Source organism: Typha angustifolia, chromosome 10 (genome assembly GCF_048772165.1).
Source record: "Typha angustifolia cultivar Huaian chromosome 10, ASM4877216v1, whole genome shotgun sequence".
Taxonomy (NCBI): Eukaryota; Viridiplantae; Streptophyta; class Magnoliopsida; order Poales; family Typhaceae; genus Typha; species Typha angustifolia.
The window spans coordinates 10898913-10914386 of NC_133248.1; the positions used below are offsets into that span (position 1 = coordinate 10898913).

A 15474-nucleotide genomic window follows, 5' to 3' on the forward strand; every position below is an offset into this window, starting at 1 on the left:
ATGTTGATAGATAGATAGATAGATAGATAGATAGATAGATACATGGCTGGAAGTCTACAAGAACTCATCCTGGGTCCAGACGACAACATGGAATCCATAACAGACATCACGAGTAATTGCTGAGAAGTAATCAATGAGAGGATAAACCACAAGAATGCATCAAGCAGACGTGGGCGGACAAAGCGATACAGGTGGCTGCAGAGATATGCAGCTCATCCACTTACATGCACTGAACCAGCATTAATTTGCCTTTGGCTTTTCCACGAGATAATTTAGCACAGAAACAAGAGAGGGGAGGGAGAACCAGAGAGGTCCAGGAACCAAATCCCGATGTTAATAATTGATAGCTGCGATAAGTTTTTCGCCTTTTTTTTTTTTTTTTCTCCTTAATTCTTTTTGGGAGTGCAGGATTGAGGCCATTCCCAGCCCTTCAATGGAATAGTGTTAAAGAGTTTTAACAGGCAAATCTTACACCTAATAGCAACACAGCAGCACAGAGACCTTTAACTTTTTAAAGACATAGAGGGAAGAAAGCCAGCATCAGCAGTCTCCAATCCCACGCCAGTGCTAACCCATGGCATATTTCTGGGTCCAGCTCCTTGCGGTAGTCTCATACTTGTTCCTATCAGTCTTGTACATGTGAGCGATCTCCGGAACCAAGGGGTCATCTGGGTTTGGGTCGGTCAGCAGAGAACAAATTGAAAGCAGCACCTGGAAATGCCAAGAATGAACAGAAACAGGAAAAGATTATACAACCACCATTATTTTAAAAGAGAAGTTAGTATTCATCTGTTTTTCTGATTCTCCAATCTACAACTAGCACCTTCTAAGAAATGGATCCAATAAATAATTAAACGAAGATATTGCACTCTGTTCCAATCATCCGATGAACTGTTCACGTGCAAGTCTTTCATAGACCACGATAAGCTTAGCCATTATATTTTTATGCTTGTCGTTTTTTAGTAGTAAGAGCTAAAGCAAGGAAACTATGAAAGAGAAGAAATAACCTTGGAAATGGTTAATGCTGGGCTCCATTGCTCCTTCAAGATATCAAGACAAATGCTGCCGTTGCTGTTAATATTTGGATGGAAAACTTTTGTCCTAAAAGCGACCTGCATAATTCAAAAATCTTACTTCAAAAATTATAGGATGAAGTGTCATTTTTAGTTCACGCCCATTTCATGCATTATGGTGCCCAAAAGTTGTGCTCATAGTGAAAATATCAAATTTCTCAACACTTACTTCAACACTCAATAGTAAAATTGCTATGTCGCAGTAATGATCCAAGTATTCCGCTATCTAAGGTTTGAAGCAAGAATAGGCCTAGATTATTCAGGGCCCAGCAGGCTGAGGGCTGACTTTTGGACAAACAAGGGATAAAAAAATTTGACTATCGGCCAACCAGCTTCCAACAGATGGGTTATTGGTAAGGCTTTACATACCCCATTCCACCTGAACTCTGTTTGAACCACAAAGCAATAAATTTGCAGAGAAAAGTTAAAATACTTGACCTTCTTCTCCCCCTCTATATTGCTCTCATTCCCTCATCCCACCCACCACAGCCCTGTTCTTCATCCCCCTTTCTCCATGCTAACACGAATGTGCAAGAAAACAGTCAAATTCCAATAGAAGTTGGCAGAAATTTGAAGCTCTTCCTGATGCACAAATCAATTGTCTGAGAAACTTATATGTATCTGAGTAGCAGCCAAGCTTGAGGATTCATGTGAAATACCCATGCAAAAGGAGAGAGAAGTTTCTAATCATGCGGAAGGTAAACTTGTTTAAAGATGATTATTTTGTCACTATTATCAGGGTCATGGGAATGGCTGCATTGTTGACAACACCAGCTTTCCTCTCCCAACCTCTATTATACATTCGCTAACTATGTGGAGATGTGAAGAAATGCAATGAGGATGCAGTGATGCTGTAGAGGGGAAACAAGAATAAACTAACTTGAGAGACCTTAGATTGACATGTGCATTATTAATGAATGGATGGGAGAAGTTTTTTTTTTTCCTTCAGCATTTGGAATGTCATTTGTTTCACTTTCAGCCTTTCACCATTATGCCATTTTGTTGCCCAACTTCTTCTCTGTTTTCCCATACGGCAGGTTGTGTTGTCGCAGAGGAAAACTTTCATGGGATTGAGATGTGATAACACACAGGTGGAAAATCCTTGGGTTGGAAAAATCTAAAAGTACTTAATGAACCAAGAAGTAACCTAAGATTCCACTAACTCTAATCTTCCATCTAGTCTATTGCTAGGATCCTCTCTCCTTGACTAACTGCATTAAGTGTCATGCTATGAGGCCCTCAGCACACTGTCAAGTTACGGTGACGAGGGGATTAATCAGAGCTACCCTATTGAAGATTTAGTGGGAAAATGATATCCCTCTAAAATCTAATAAGATGAAGGCCACCACTCCCACTCCTATGCATAGGGTTTCTCCCTAGCTTTCAATTTGGCATTGGATACGGAATTTCTATATACTAGTATTGGTGGTACCTCCTTAGATAGACGTCCCTTGAACAGAACAATACTCTTAATAATCAGAAAACCTAAACCTACATATATGAGCAATGCAGAAAGAGCTGTATTGCTGCTATTTCAAGCAAGAATCCTTTTCTACGTTTTTGAAGAATAGGAGTCATGAATGAAAAGGACATTGAGCATAACGAAGAAAAGATCAACTGGTCATATCTCCAAGCTGCTGTATGTATGCTATTTCAAGCAAAAATCCTTTTCTACATTTTTCAAGAATAGGAGTCAGGAATGAAAAGGATATCAAGTATACCAAGGAAAAGATCAACTGGCCATATCTCCAAGCTATGTTCATAGGCATTGGACTATCAGAGGAATGTTAGATGTAAGAACCACATGGTGATAAACTGCGATGTCCTTGTAATTGTCACATGTTCCTTTCCTTGAAGGCAACCTTTTTAGGTGGTTCAATGTTAGTGATACTTTCTAGATGTAAATGTTAACACCAATTGGTAATAACATGTTCAGAAAGTTCTGTTGAAATGAGAATATTGAGATGAACAGGTAGATGAAATAAAAAATTTGTAATTAGTTTATTTATAGTAAGTTGACAATAGCACCAAACAATGATAAAATGCAAAAGAACAGTTCCAAAGTTCAGACATGTCTACCAGAAATCGCATCATGAAACAATTGTGACAAATGAAACAGTTCACATAGAGAGGTATCACAGTGGGAAAGGAAGAGCAAATTTGACAAACCCCTTCTTGAAAGAAGGATATTCCCATAGGAAGATATTAATAGAGACAGAAGAAAATTGATTCATTACATGGTCATTCCTTTACCTAGACATATTCATAGGACTGTATCAACATAATTGGTCTTGGTACAAAACTTGATAATCAAATCATTGTTGGAAATTTTAGGGGAATAGAAGATCAGATAAATGATTTCAGACTTGCACTCAATAACATGTACAATTCCATGTAAGAGGTAGTTATCTTGTGGTACTTTCTATTGTAGCAGATGAAGAACGCCATCATCGCATAGCAAAATGATGGCATGCAATAAATCAGAAAGCAAACTCAACTTTAACATGATATATCCAAGAATAGAAGATAAAATTAGCTGCCTGAACTTTCCAAAGAAATCCAAGCGACAAGTCTAAAAAGGATAAAATAAACCAATTACCAACTGTAAACAATCAACAAGGATGTTGACTGTGACACTATGTTCATTGTTTCAATGAAACAGGGCTCTTGCCTTTTGTCAAAAATTAAAAAATTAAAAAATTAAAAAATACACACACACACACACACACACAAAAAAGGAAGAAACAAAAAATCAACAAGGATATGCTTGTTTCTACAGGCATGTTTAGTTGAATAGCATGTAGGTATGAGGAAACCAGTTCAAGCAAATATTGGCATAAACTTCTGGCTAATATTTACACTTCAAGTATAAGAAATACAGCATTTTATTAGACACAAGCTATTGAAAAGAAGCTTAACGACATCGATGAAGGATAACTTAATTTGCCAATACCTTGGGTGGCTTGAATGGATAGTCTGGGGGAAAATGGATTGTAACCAGAAAGACCCCACCTGCATAGGGGCTATCAGGAGGACCCATAATAGTAGCTTGCCAGTGGAACATATCTTCTGCCACAGGGCCTGTCAAATGACAAAAAAAAAAAAAAATGCAGTTTACTGTCACTAAAGTGGTACAACTATGTGTAAGATCACATTATGAAGTCCATATCTATGCAGCCTAATAGCCCACACTGAATATAGGTAGGAGCCTTTGTTTCTAACACAAGTCCGTCTACATGATCTGTACATAAGTACTTCTTAGTTCCACCACATCCTGTAGTTATGTCCTATAAAAGTTGTCTCAGACATGTACTCTGAAATCCTAATTGACCTTCTTTCTATATTTTCCCCTTAAAAAAGCTAGGAAATCATCTGGACCGATATAAAAGGACTCCCAGTATTTCCAGATATAGATCATAAGGACCAACAACTTCCTAACAAGCTGTGTACATGACATAGGACTCTTTTCAAACTTTCTCTACTAAAGCAAATATCTATCACAACTTAATCATGATTTCCATTTCTAGTATGATTACTAGATTACGCTTATCTTCTTTACTTCATAGAGAAAGATTTCAACCATTTGAAAATTGCAGCAAAGCAAATGAGTGGACTACAATGTTTGACTTAGTTATTGGGATATTTTACTTCATGAACTTTTTGCAAGTACTTTAGGAAGAAATTGGCAACTAGCAAAGTCAATTATCCTTAGTCAGCTAACTAACAAGAAAAAGGCCACAACATTATCTGAGATCAAGGTTAATCATCCCAATGGATGCCCCTGGGCATTTATATAAATTTCCCTGTGAATCTGAAACTTAATGGGTGGTGTCAGAGGAGATAGTGATATAAATACCAAAGTGGTCAACTAAAACGGTTGAGAAAATCAGTAAGATTGAGAAAAGACTAATTAGCATATATCTGATCAAATTACACCACTGATGTACAACATATTTACCAATATAAAGAGCAGGTCAGTTCCCACTATAGTAGAACATCTTAGTGGTATGGGCAAGAAAGCTAGGAGGACGCACATAAATTTCGTGCTGCAAGGTGCCTACGCAAGGAATGCTGAATCACAATTTATCCCCATCATGCAAATAATCATTTCAACAGGAATAGAGAGAAAACAATACATTTACTGTCTTACATCTGCTTTCCTAAAAATGAATCTTTCATGGTCCTATATCCAACAAAGGAAATATGAAAAAAGAAATTCATACTGAAAAGGTAGTAAGAAAAGCTACGCCTTTGCATGCCTAGCACCGAAAGACATTAGCACAGCATCTGATCAAGACGAAAGGAGAAAAGAACAAAAGGACCCAATCGATGCTACATTTGAAATGACACTTTTATTCATTCATTTTATTTTCTCCAGATGACTTTAATTAGATATATCAGCTACAAGAGAGAAGCAAAGAAAAATCAACAGATCTAGGTAAAAGCACTCATCTTTCCACAAATTCCATGTAATTCTAGAACAAAATTGTAGAAAAAAGAAGAAAAACCTTAGATCTGAACCCCAAAAGATCATGATCAACGAAATCACGAGATCGGAGGAGATACCTGCGCTGCAAGAAGTGGGAGGATCTTTCTGGAGATCTTTCAGCTCCTTCAAGATCCGCTTCGAAGCCATGGCCGAAACTAAGACCTACAGATCACCCGTATCGAGCGCAAAAGAACAGAGATCGTAAAGACGGGAACTTGACGAAAGAGAAGGGCGGTAGATGGGGTTGATTACCTGAAGAGTTGTCGGATCTCCGGATATGATCGATTTGACGAGAAAATAGAAAGGAAAGCGGGGAGTGCTCAATATATATATATATATACGTTTACGCTATTAACTCGTAAGGTTATTCTACTAACAGATAATTCAATAATGGCGACATTGTGACAGTGGTTGGTTGACGGTGATGATGCGAATGAATGGTTTTCTATTGAAGGAAAAAGAAAACGAAAAGAGTAGTTACAAATCCATGTACGTTTACCAAAACAAATATCAAAACCACTCCGAGCCCATTTGGTCGGATGTATTCAGAGATATACTCTATAATTTAAAATAAATATTACTAGCAAACAGCTATCATGGTCTATACTTGCTGGAACGGACGGGGCTATCAGAGCGCGCGAGTCTAGACTTGAGTTTAGATCTTGGCAATAGTTGGCTATGATTTGAGATCAAGTTCTAGGATCTAGGGCCAAGTCTTTCGGTTGGCTGGACTAGATAGGAAGGTGTGGTGTCTGAGGCTGAGATTGAGTTGGAGAATCGGTTGGATTGTTCAATGAGATTTGGGCTAGGGTTTTCATAGAGGATGGGCTTGGAAAATGCTCGGACACGAAGAAGAAAGCCTATGTCGATTATTTTGAAGTAATAAGTGTGCTTCTGCGTTAGCCAAAATGGAAGATGGTTGATGCAACAGCTTTAGAAATATGGCACCAAAGAACCCCGACTTTATTATTATTATTCATACCCTATTATGTGTATAATTATCATTCTACATGGTATTTTGCTCACAAAAATTTACTACAAATTAAAATAATATTATTACCTAAATTTTTAAGATTAAATAAAAGAAGTAAAAGGAAACTAAATTTTAATATCAAAAAGATTATTCTCAATTCCATTAGCAATAGATAAAAAATCAATTTAAGGCTGGTTTTAACACATAAAGTACAATATAAAGATCGAATGATAACTATTTATAGGATAGAATGTGAATAATAATAAAAGCAAAACATATATATTTATATATATATATAACGTTTTTAATAGATTACAAGAACACATATGGGCTGGGCCGAGAGGAGCCCAATTACTGTTTGGGCTAAAAAAAATTTATTGGCATGAAAAGGTTAGACTCGTATGTTTATGAATATTAGGTTTGCCTTATATAAAGTTGTCGAGAGAGACATGTCACTTATAAATCATATTATTCTCTAATAAATGTCACATCTATATAACAAATTGGAACTATGTCTATTTATTGTCACGTATAAATTTTTAAAAATTCTCCCTCTCCCACTTTCCAATTATTGGACAGCCCATAGTAATAGAGAACCTACTCTCCAGGTTAGCTCGAGCCAGCGGGTTTCTTTCAAGTCACTTCCTTCCGTCCGATTGGCCAGAAGTCTCTGTCGCTGCTCCACTCACCGGTACTGCCACTTCCCGGTACCTTCTCTTTATATATATATAATTATAAATTAGTACAATTTTATACGCTTCCTGTTTCAAATACACCGCCTCGTCGTCATTCCTCTGCCATCTCCCGGTAAGCCATGGATAGATTTGTGCCGCGGTGGAAGCAAGAAGAAGTTATCCAACCTAGCGGGAGTAAAGTCGAGGGGGAGGAGGATAAGGAAGCCGCGGGGGTTGCACCGCCGCGGAGGGAGATTCCGAAGCCGCTCATGGGGGTGAAGGCGAGGAGAATAACTTCTATTCGGCGGGATGATAAAGGGGATTACCTCGATGTTCCCTCTAGTCCGTCCCTATCTAATATCTTATCCAAGCGAGGTAGATCGATTGAGAATAGCTTAGCACTAGTGTTGTTCTTTTGCTCTCCAATTTGATCGCGTTGAAGCAAAGTACTTTATTGTGCAGGTGATCAGATGCTTCTGTTTGCGGACAAGGTTCTTAAATTCACTGGATCAGGGAAGATGAAGCGATGTGTGATGATGATCACGGATCGCGCGATATATCTTGTAGACCCGGATGTGGAAGCTCTAAAGAGGAGAATAGAACTCTTGGCTGTGGATAAGATATGCTTGAGCAAGTTGAATGATAATTTTTTCGCACTCATCGTTCCTAAGGAGTATGACTGCCTCATGGTTAGCACTAGGAAGACGGAGATTCTTACCGTGCTAGAAGAAGTCACGAAGGGCAAATCCAACTATGAAATTGGAGTGGCTTTCTCGAACAGGTAAAGATCGAATTATCTACAAGCATAATATACATCTATAGACTCCTGAATTGTTGCCCATCTACACGTATACCCCCTCACTTTCTTCCCCCTTTTATTTTTGGCACATTGAATATTAACTCCATTAATTATAGAGACCATTTTCCCCTTATTTTAGTGGGAAGTAAAAGAAATAAAAATTTAAGATAAAATTTTTATTTGACGATTTTAGTTAACATCATCAGGGGGTGAGAGGTTTTCTATATTTAGGATCAATTTGTACTTGAAAAAAAAAAAGATGACCAGGTACATATAGTAATGGACAATAATTCAGGGGTCTATTGTAATTATCGTTATCTATATAGGGCACATTCCAGTCATTAATGCCATCTGCTTTTGGTGAATCTATTAATCACTACATTTCCATGTTAGCGATTATGTTTCTTCAGATATTATGATAAATGAGGAAAGATGTATAATCTCCCAATATATTGTTTAGAAGAATCTACTGATCTACTCCCACTTTTTTTTTTGGGTCAAAATTCTGTAGTTTATTATTTAGATGCATAGTTATTTGCAAAGCAAATAATGTCAAAGTATAGCTAATATTTTAATTTGATTCATGCTATTATGTCCAACTATTGAAGCAGTACTGTAAATTGTAGCCATATTTCAGGTGATGTACATGTTTCCAGTTGCAGATGGTTCTTCAAACATCATAAAGCTGAAGGAACTAAATCCAAAATACTTTTCACACACTTCTATTAATGTTAAACTCTGGACCAGATATTAGTATTTAGCCTGAGACGTCCTTAGATCAAATGCAAATTGAAGGGATTTTTCTTTCCAAATTACAAATGATTTATTCCAATATTTAGCGTACCATCTGCATCGTCAACTACATTGGTTTTATGTCTGTAAGAATCATACATTGTACCATCCCAACAACAATATGTATTATGTCTGTAAGAAAGTTTATTTATTTTTAACTCTTAGAAGATTGGTTTGTATGTTGGGGTGAGGAGGAAGATATTGGGAGCATTGGAACAATTCTGAGGTGTGTTGCTCAATCATGTTCATTTTCTGAATGGCAGGTTTGATTACCATTCTGCTGCTGATACAGTGAAAGAAGTTCTTTTTGAGGAAGTTGCAGGTAACTTTAGATTTGCGTCCAATTAGTAGAAACTAGTTTGAGAAAAATATCCTTTCCAGAATAAGTCAGTCAATGCCATCAAAGTAGTTGGCCAAAATTGCAAGGAAAATTAAGAGAAGGATTGGTCAGGTGATATTCAACTGCAGTTCTATTATTTTTCGTCTTTTCCCGAGATAATCATCAACCCAATTAAAGCAGGTTTTATTCGCAAATCAAACTAAACCCAAGTTTCCATTAAATTGCAAATCAAACTAAACCCAGGTTTTATTCGTCATTTCATTATGTAATTTTAAGTGATTCAAAATTGTATATGCTTGATATGTCATTTTTATGTAATCTATAAAGTGATCCAGTATTGTATATGCTTGATATGTCATTTTTATGTAATCTATAAAGTGATCCAGTATTGTATATGCTTGATATGATAGTACTTAGTCAAACCTATTTGTTCAACCTTGCTTCCAGGAACAAGCTGCCTCACTCTATATGAACTCCATCCATCGCCTCTATTTCACCTGCAATCAGCTTGCCTGAGGTTTAGCTGTACTAATGGTTACTTAATTGCTGCAGGAGGCATTAAGACAAAGATCTCCACCAAGACAACCCGACGATGACATGTAGATTCCAAGTATCATATGTAAAGATGCCCTAGAAGTGTTTGGTTTTGGCCTTCTTTTGGCTCATGTCTCTTGTCCCCTCACTCTAATATGTTGTAACATAGCTGTGCTGCCTCTCGAATTCCTTGCATTAGTCCTAGTGATTGTTTTCTATACCATCGGTGTAGAATTTTCCGTCAAACTTCAACAAATCGCTGTAGAAAACTCTTCAAGTGGACGTTAAATGCATGAATTATGGGTTCAATCAGACTATGTCAGCCTTCTTAATTTGTTCACAAGTTTGTTAACTCTGCAAGACTACTCCTGAAACAAGTTGCAGAGTAAAATTCTATGTTCATCAAGGAGCCCCTTTTGTTCATAATGAAATCTCAACTGACTTTTTCTCACTTTTCTCCAAAGAAAGGAAAATTAGTGGCATATCTTTTAGCAAATTTTTGCAAGAGTAGAGTTCTTGCACATGCCACATGGTTGTTGCATTCCCTACTGTGCCAATGTACAAAGATTGGGCTGCTCTCAGTTACTGTGACAGATATTGCCCTGATACTGATGACAATTCTCCTCCTGTTTTGAGCGAACCCGGAGTTTTTGGGCAATCTACTTTTATTGATGAAAAATATTTACTATAGTTTGTAAACTATTTACTAATGTACTAGTAATTGTTTCCATACAAATGCCATGTCAGAAAGGTCAATTGCTGTCTCAAAAAGACGTTTATTAAATCTTTTTTCTAAGACAACGATTTATATAATAATATATCATAAAAAAGAGCCGTTTTTTGGTAGAAGTATTTATTGTTATAAAGAAGTACTTATTATAAATTAATAAAAATTACTGATTGAGAGAACGATGTTATTAAGCTGTTTACTGCACAAAAAATTGTAAGTAGCGTAAAAGCTATATGGTGGCGTTTGGCAACTAGCTTAAATTAATTTGAGTTGGTATAGTATTTGGAGGCAAACTAATATAGTGATATAATAATATTATTTAATATGATATAAAAAATAATAAATTTATAAGATATTCTGACAAATAATTAAAATACTCTTTGGAGTAGATGGATGAGAAAAAGAGACAAAAGAATTAAATAAATAGTAAATTAAAGTGACGTTTTATAAAAAAAATTATATTAGTAAATAAAAAATATTAGATAGAAGATAAGAGGAAGAAATAGGCATTACTAAACTAATTTTGAAATAAAGTATTGTCTGGATGATAAACTAGTATAATCCTCGCTATACTATAGTAAAGTTATAATTATTCTCTATCCAAATGCCTATGTTATTGACAATTCACAACCAAACAGAGTCAAAGCAAAGCAAAGATGCTATACAATTACAATACTTCACAAAATCCGACATCAGTAGCACTAAGTACATGCCACTTCACTTCACAATGCAATCATTTCCATGGAGGGAGAGAGAGCATGTCCCCATGTCCCATTAAAAATGCGTCCGAGATTGAAAATAATATAATAGCTACTCAAAAGAACATATTTGAGGGCACCTGCTTTATGCCCCGTTTGTCTTACAATATCTGGTGATCCGAGTGCATTTCTCCAAACAGAAATAAACTGAAACTAACAGTACTATGTCTGGCCTTAGGATAATCTCTAAGTAAAAGATCATCAGAAAAAAGCCAAAGAATTTTGAACAGAGTAATGTTGTTACAACAAGGAATGGCTGCACCGAGGAGAGATCAAGATAGTACATGAAGAAATCGATCAAGTGACAAGTAGGTCACTGTCCAGTGGATGAGCTTCCCTCCATACCCTGCCCTGGCGTCGTCGGCACTGGGCTCTCTGATCTGGCTTCTGTTGATGGCCGGTTGCCAGTATCAAATCTTCTAACATCTTCGATCATCCTTACCACCTCAGCCATTTTAGGCCGCTGCTCGGGCATTCTCACAACACATGCCATTGCAATCTGAAGCATTTCAACCATTTCCTCCTCTATGTTGGGATACCTCATCAGTTCCACATCAAACACTTCAGCTGTCCACTCCTCTCGGACCACAGACTGCACCCACCTAACAAGGTGAATGACCTCATCACCCCCACCGGTTATATGGATGGGAGACTTCCCTGTGAGAAGCTCAAGCATCAAAACTCCAAGGCTGTAGACATCTGAAGCCTGCAATGCTTTTCGAGGGTCAACCACCTCGGGTGCACGGTAACCTGCAACACGGGATACAGGAGCAATCATTGGGCTCATGAAAGTTGTCAAGCCCAGGTCAGATACGCAGCCATATCCCTGGCCGTTTAAGAAGACATTAGAAGCTTTTATATTCCCATGGACAAGCTTCCCATTGTTCTCGGTGTGGATATGTGCAATCCCTCTTGCAGCACCAAGGGCTATCTTTATTCTAGTTTCCCAGTCCAAAGGTACCCTGCCCTCTCCTCTTTTCCCTGAGAAATCATAATAATTTTTGCTATCATGTCATGCATATGATCTTTCCATGCAATTTCTATCAATAATTACATGACTTTATACTGTAAACCAAAACAGATACAAAAAGAACTTTGTCATTGACTGAAACTTTATGGTCAATTGTATAAAACTAGATTTTGACAAATGGAACATACACTTGAGCATTTATATAGAAGTTACAGAGATTCAGCATGAAAGAAAATTTATCAGATAGAGGCATTGTTTCAGTATATATCATTCTAGATTCCTTAACTACAATCAACAACCAATTAAGAGTCCACAATTTGTTCAATGTGAGTGATATCTGAAAACTGGTTACCATGGGAAGTACCCCAATAACAGATAAAAAGGGAGTGGGTAGCATATTTTTCATGTTTTGCTGACCCTATCAAACAAGCTGACTGCACCAAACTGCAGCAACGACATATCAGTATTCAAGAATTCAAACGTGATATGCCAAATAGTGCAACAGGCTGAAATAGAAGGTTGAATTTGTCAAGTGCTCATCTGAAAGTAGACTAAACTCTAAATGGTGCACCGTAGATTTCTAAATTATAATACAACTAAATACACGCTACAAAAGGACAATAAGGATTGACTAACCAGGGGATAAGAAGATGTCATTGTCATCATAAACAATCCCAAGCTTTAAATTGTCAGTCATCACTGATTTAACTATACATTTGACTAGAAATCATAAAATCCCTATTACAGAATAGAAAAGTAGGCAAGAGGACAGGAAGAAAGCAAACAACTCATGGGGATCCAAGTGTTCCACAACAAAAACATCCAAGAGGGTATGGATTAGTTGAATTGATTAAATTTCAGGAATATTCCCAATTCTTTTGCACAACATTATATAAAATGCAATAGAAATTCCGAGCAAATAACATGTTTGAAAGTTTTCCAGCTTAGATATACAAAGCATTTTCTTAAACTAAGTTGGTCATCCAATTACTTCTACTCTTTCTTCAATATTTATGTATTTCCTGAATCACTTTCCCTCAAAGCAAATTTGGGTGTCTTCCAATATTCCAGGAATGAATGCGACGGCAGGAATATTTCTTTAATAGAAGAGTCTAGCCTGCTTGACTTATTCTTCTAAGTAGATAAAATTTACATTAGTAATTAAATCTAATTAATCTTAATTTGATCTGGGCCCCTTGCACTCTACAAAACAATAATCACATGGTTCCCCGACACATTTCAGCACCAGCTCAACAACTTGATTCAGTTAAACCTGGTTAAAATTCTAGCAGGATTTGACATAAGAATGATCCTGCATTTATAAGTTGAGTTAAACAATAAGGGAGAAGGAAACAAAAAATTCTGGAGATAATAAAATAAAAACTGACACCTTGTTTCAAGTAATTAAAGCTATTGAAACCTAACACTTTGGCTTTTTGTAGAAAGTCTGGCAATTTTGGTAGGAACCTCTCCAAGTCAAAGTACACCCATATCTTTCATAGATGGTGCCTCACAGGTGAGGTGAAATGAGGCTCAAATTAGTGTTTGGAAAAATAAGATAAATTCCCTATGGAAGACTAAGCTAACCAAATTCACAAACGCATTAACATAAACGAATTAAGTACTGTACGGAGATTCGAAGGCAAATGCTAGTAAACTGTAGATGCTGAAAGAGAAAAAAGAGTATCATACCATGGAGCAAGAAAGACACACTCCCCTGCGCATAATAATCATAGACCATGAGCTTCTCATCCTTGGAATAGTAATATGCCCTCAGGTCGGCCACATTCTCATGCTTGATCCTCCCAACCATCTCCATCTGCTGCTCCAACTCCTTCTTTCCGACCCCGACCTCCTTCAACCTCTTCACCACCACCGTGGTCGCATCCTCCAGCACTGCCTTGTACGCCGTCCCGAACGTCCCCTTCCCGAGCACCTCGGCCGATGCCCTAAGCAAATCCTCCAAATCAAACACAAAATTGCAACCCTCAAAGAACACAAGCCGGTTGTTCTCGTCCTGGTTCCTCGACACTGCCTTCTCCGGTGACCTATCCCCCTTAAACCCCTTCCCTGACGTCGCACCCTTCTCTCTCCCGTTGGAGTAAATGACCAAGAGGAGTATAGCGATCACGGCGAACACCGCGGCGCAACCGCCTACTATAATCGCGAGAACCGCTGATTCCCCGAGTTTTCGGTTGCGTGAAGGCGCTGGGCTAGGCAATGGGGATGCTGATGGCGACAGCGCCGGCGTCAACGGAGACGAGAGATCGTTGCCGGAGAAGGACGAATCCGGAAATCTTCGAAGAGATCTCGGAATGGTTCCGGTCAAATTGTTGTTGGAAAGATTCACGAAATTGAGATTTTGTAGGTCGAGATCCGGGATCTCACCTGAGAAGGAATTATTCGAGAAGTTCAATGCAACGAGTTGAGTGAGATTTGAGATGGAGGCGGGAATGCTCCCATTGAAGCTGTTGAAGGATAGATCGAGCGCAGTCAGATTCTTCCACGGGGAGAAGTCCGCCGGCAGGGGGCCGGAGAAGGAGTTGAGCTGGAGGTGCAGGCCGGTGAGCGCCTTGAGATTCGCGAAGTCAGCCGGGAATGGGCCCGTCAAGCCGTTGGATCGCAGGCTCAGGATCTGGAGCGCGGACAGGCGGCTAAGGGTGTTGGGCGGGATCGGGCCGTTGAATCCGATACCCGGAAGACGGACGGCCACGACGCGGCCGCCGTCGGCGCTGCACGTGACGCCGGTCCAGCGTCCGCATACGGGCGTGCCCGCACGCCAGTTGAGCTCGCGGCCGTGTGGGACCGCAGCGAGGAAGTCGAGGAGCGCGAGCTTGTCCTCGGCCGGATCTGCCGCTACGAGCGCGAAAACCGCGAGGCACAACACAAAAACCCCCGATGCGGCTCCACCCATCGCTTTCTCAAATCCTCGCCGTCGTTTTCCCTTTCTCCCTTGTCCTCCAAAGAAAATTTGAAAAATATATAGGGGAGGGAGATCTAAGAACGGGGAGGAGTCTGTCTAACAGTTGGATAAAAGAGGACGGGGGGAAGACGTAGAGGATACGCAAGGATATGACTTTGCTTGGGAGAAGCGCATCCAAAAGTCGTTGGGAGTAGCCATTAAGAGCAAGCGAGCGATAATGGCGGCTTAAGGAAAGGAGGCAAGTATAATTTCTGGTTAATTAATGGGGTATTCGCATGTGAGGACGGGGGGAATGGAGGCCGAACCACCGGCGGCTAGGGTTTGGAGCAGCTTGGAAATATCTCTATATTTAACGGTCGAATGTGTAAAAAATGGGAGGCGGGAAGAGGGGTGATTTTGGAACTTGGAGCCTATTCTTT

At 38.8% G+C, this 15474-nt stretch overlaps 3 protein-coding genes across 3 annotated transcripts; 1 reads left to right on the forward strand and 2 right to left on the reverse strand.

The window, feature by feature from the left end:
• Positions 1 to 312: 312 nt before the first annotated feature.
• LOC140768908 (ubiquitin-conjugating enzyme E2 10) lies at positions 313 to 5955 on the reverse strand. Its single transcript, XM_073109374.1, has 5 exons — positions 5815 to 5955; positions 5640 to 5724; positions 4027 to 4154; positions 1008 to 1112; positions 313 to 711 (listed from the first exon to the last, which is right to left on the reverse strand). Exons 2-5 carry the CDS (start codon positions 5707 to 5709, stop codon positions 568 to 570), a joined length of 447 nt encoding a protein of 148 aa, XP_072965475.1. The 5' UTR covers positions 5710 to 5724; positions 5815 to 5955; the 3' UTR covers positions 313 to 567.
• Positions 5956 to 7292: 1337 nt separating this feature from the next.
• Positions 7293 to 9991, forward strand: LOC140768606 (uncharacterized). Its single transcript, XM_073108943.1, has 4 exons — positions 7293 to 7584; positions 7672 to 7990; positions 9064 to 9122; positions 9693 to 9991. Exons 1-4 carry the CDS (start codon positions 7350 to 7352, stop codon positions 9734 to 9736), a joined length of 657 nt encoding a protein of 218 aa, XP_072965044.1. The 5' UTR covers positions 7293 to 7349; the 3' UTR covers positions 9737 to 9991.
• Positions 9992 to 11096: 1105 nt separating this feature from the next.
• Positions 11097 to 15471, reverse strand: LOC140768932 (probable inactive receptor kinase At4g23740). The gene is made up of 2 exons (XM_073109415.1): positions 13825 to 15471; positions 11097 to 12143 (listed from the first exon to the last, which is right to left on the reverse strand). The coding sequence occupies exons 1-2, from the start codon at positions 15044 to 15046 to the stop codon at positions 11476 to 11478; spliced, it is 1890 nt and encodes a 629-aa protein (XP_072965516.1). The 5' UTR covers positions 15047 to 15471; the 3' UTR covers positions 11097 to 11475.
• Between the last annotated feature and the right edge of the window lie 3 nt (positions 15472 to 15474).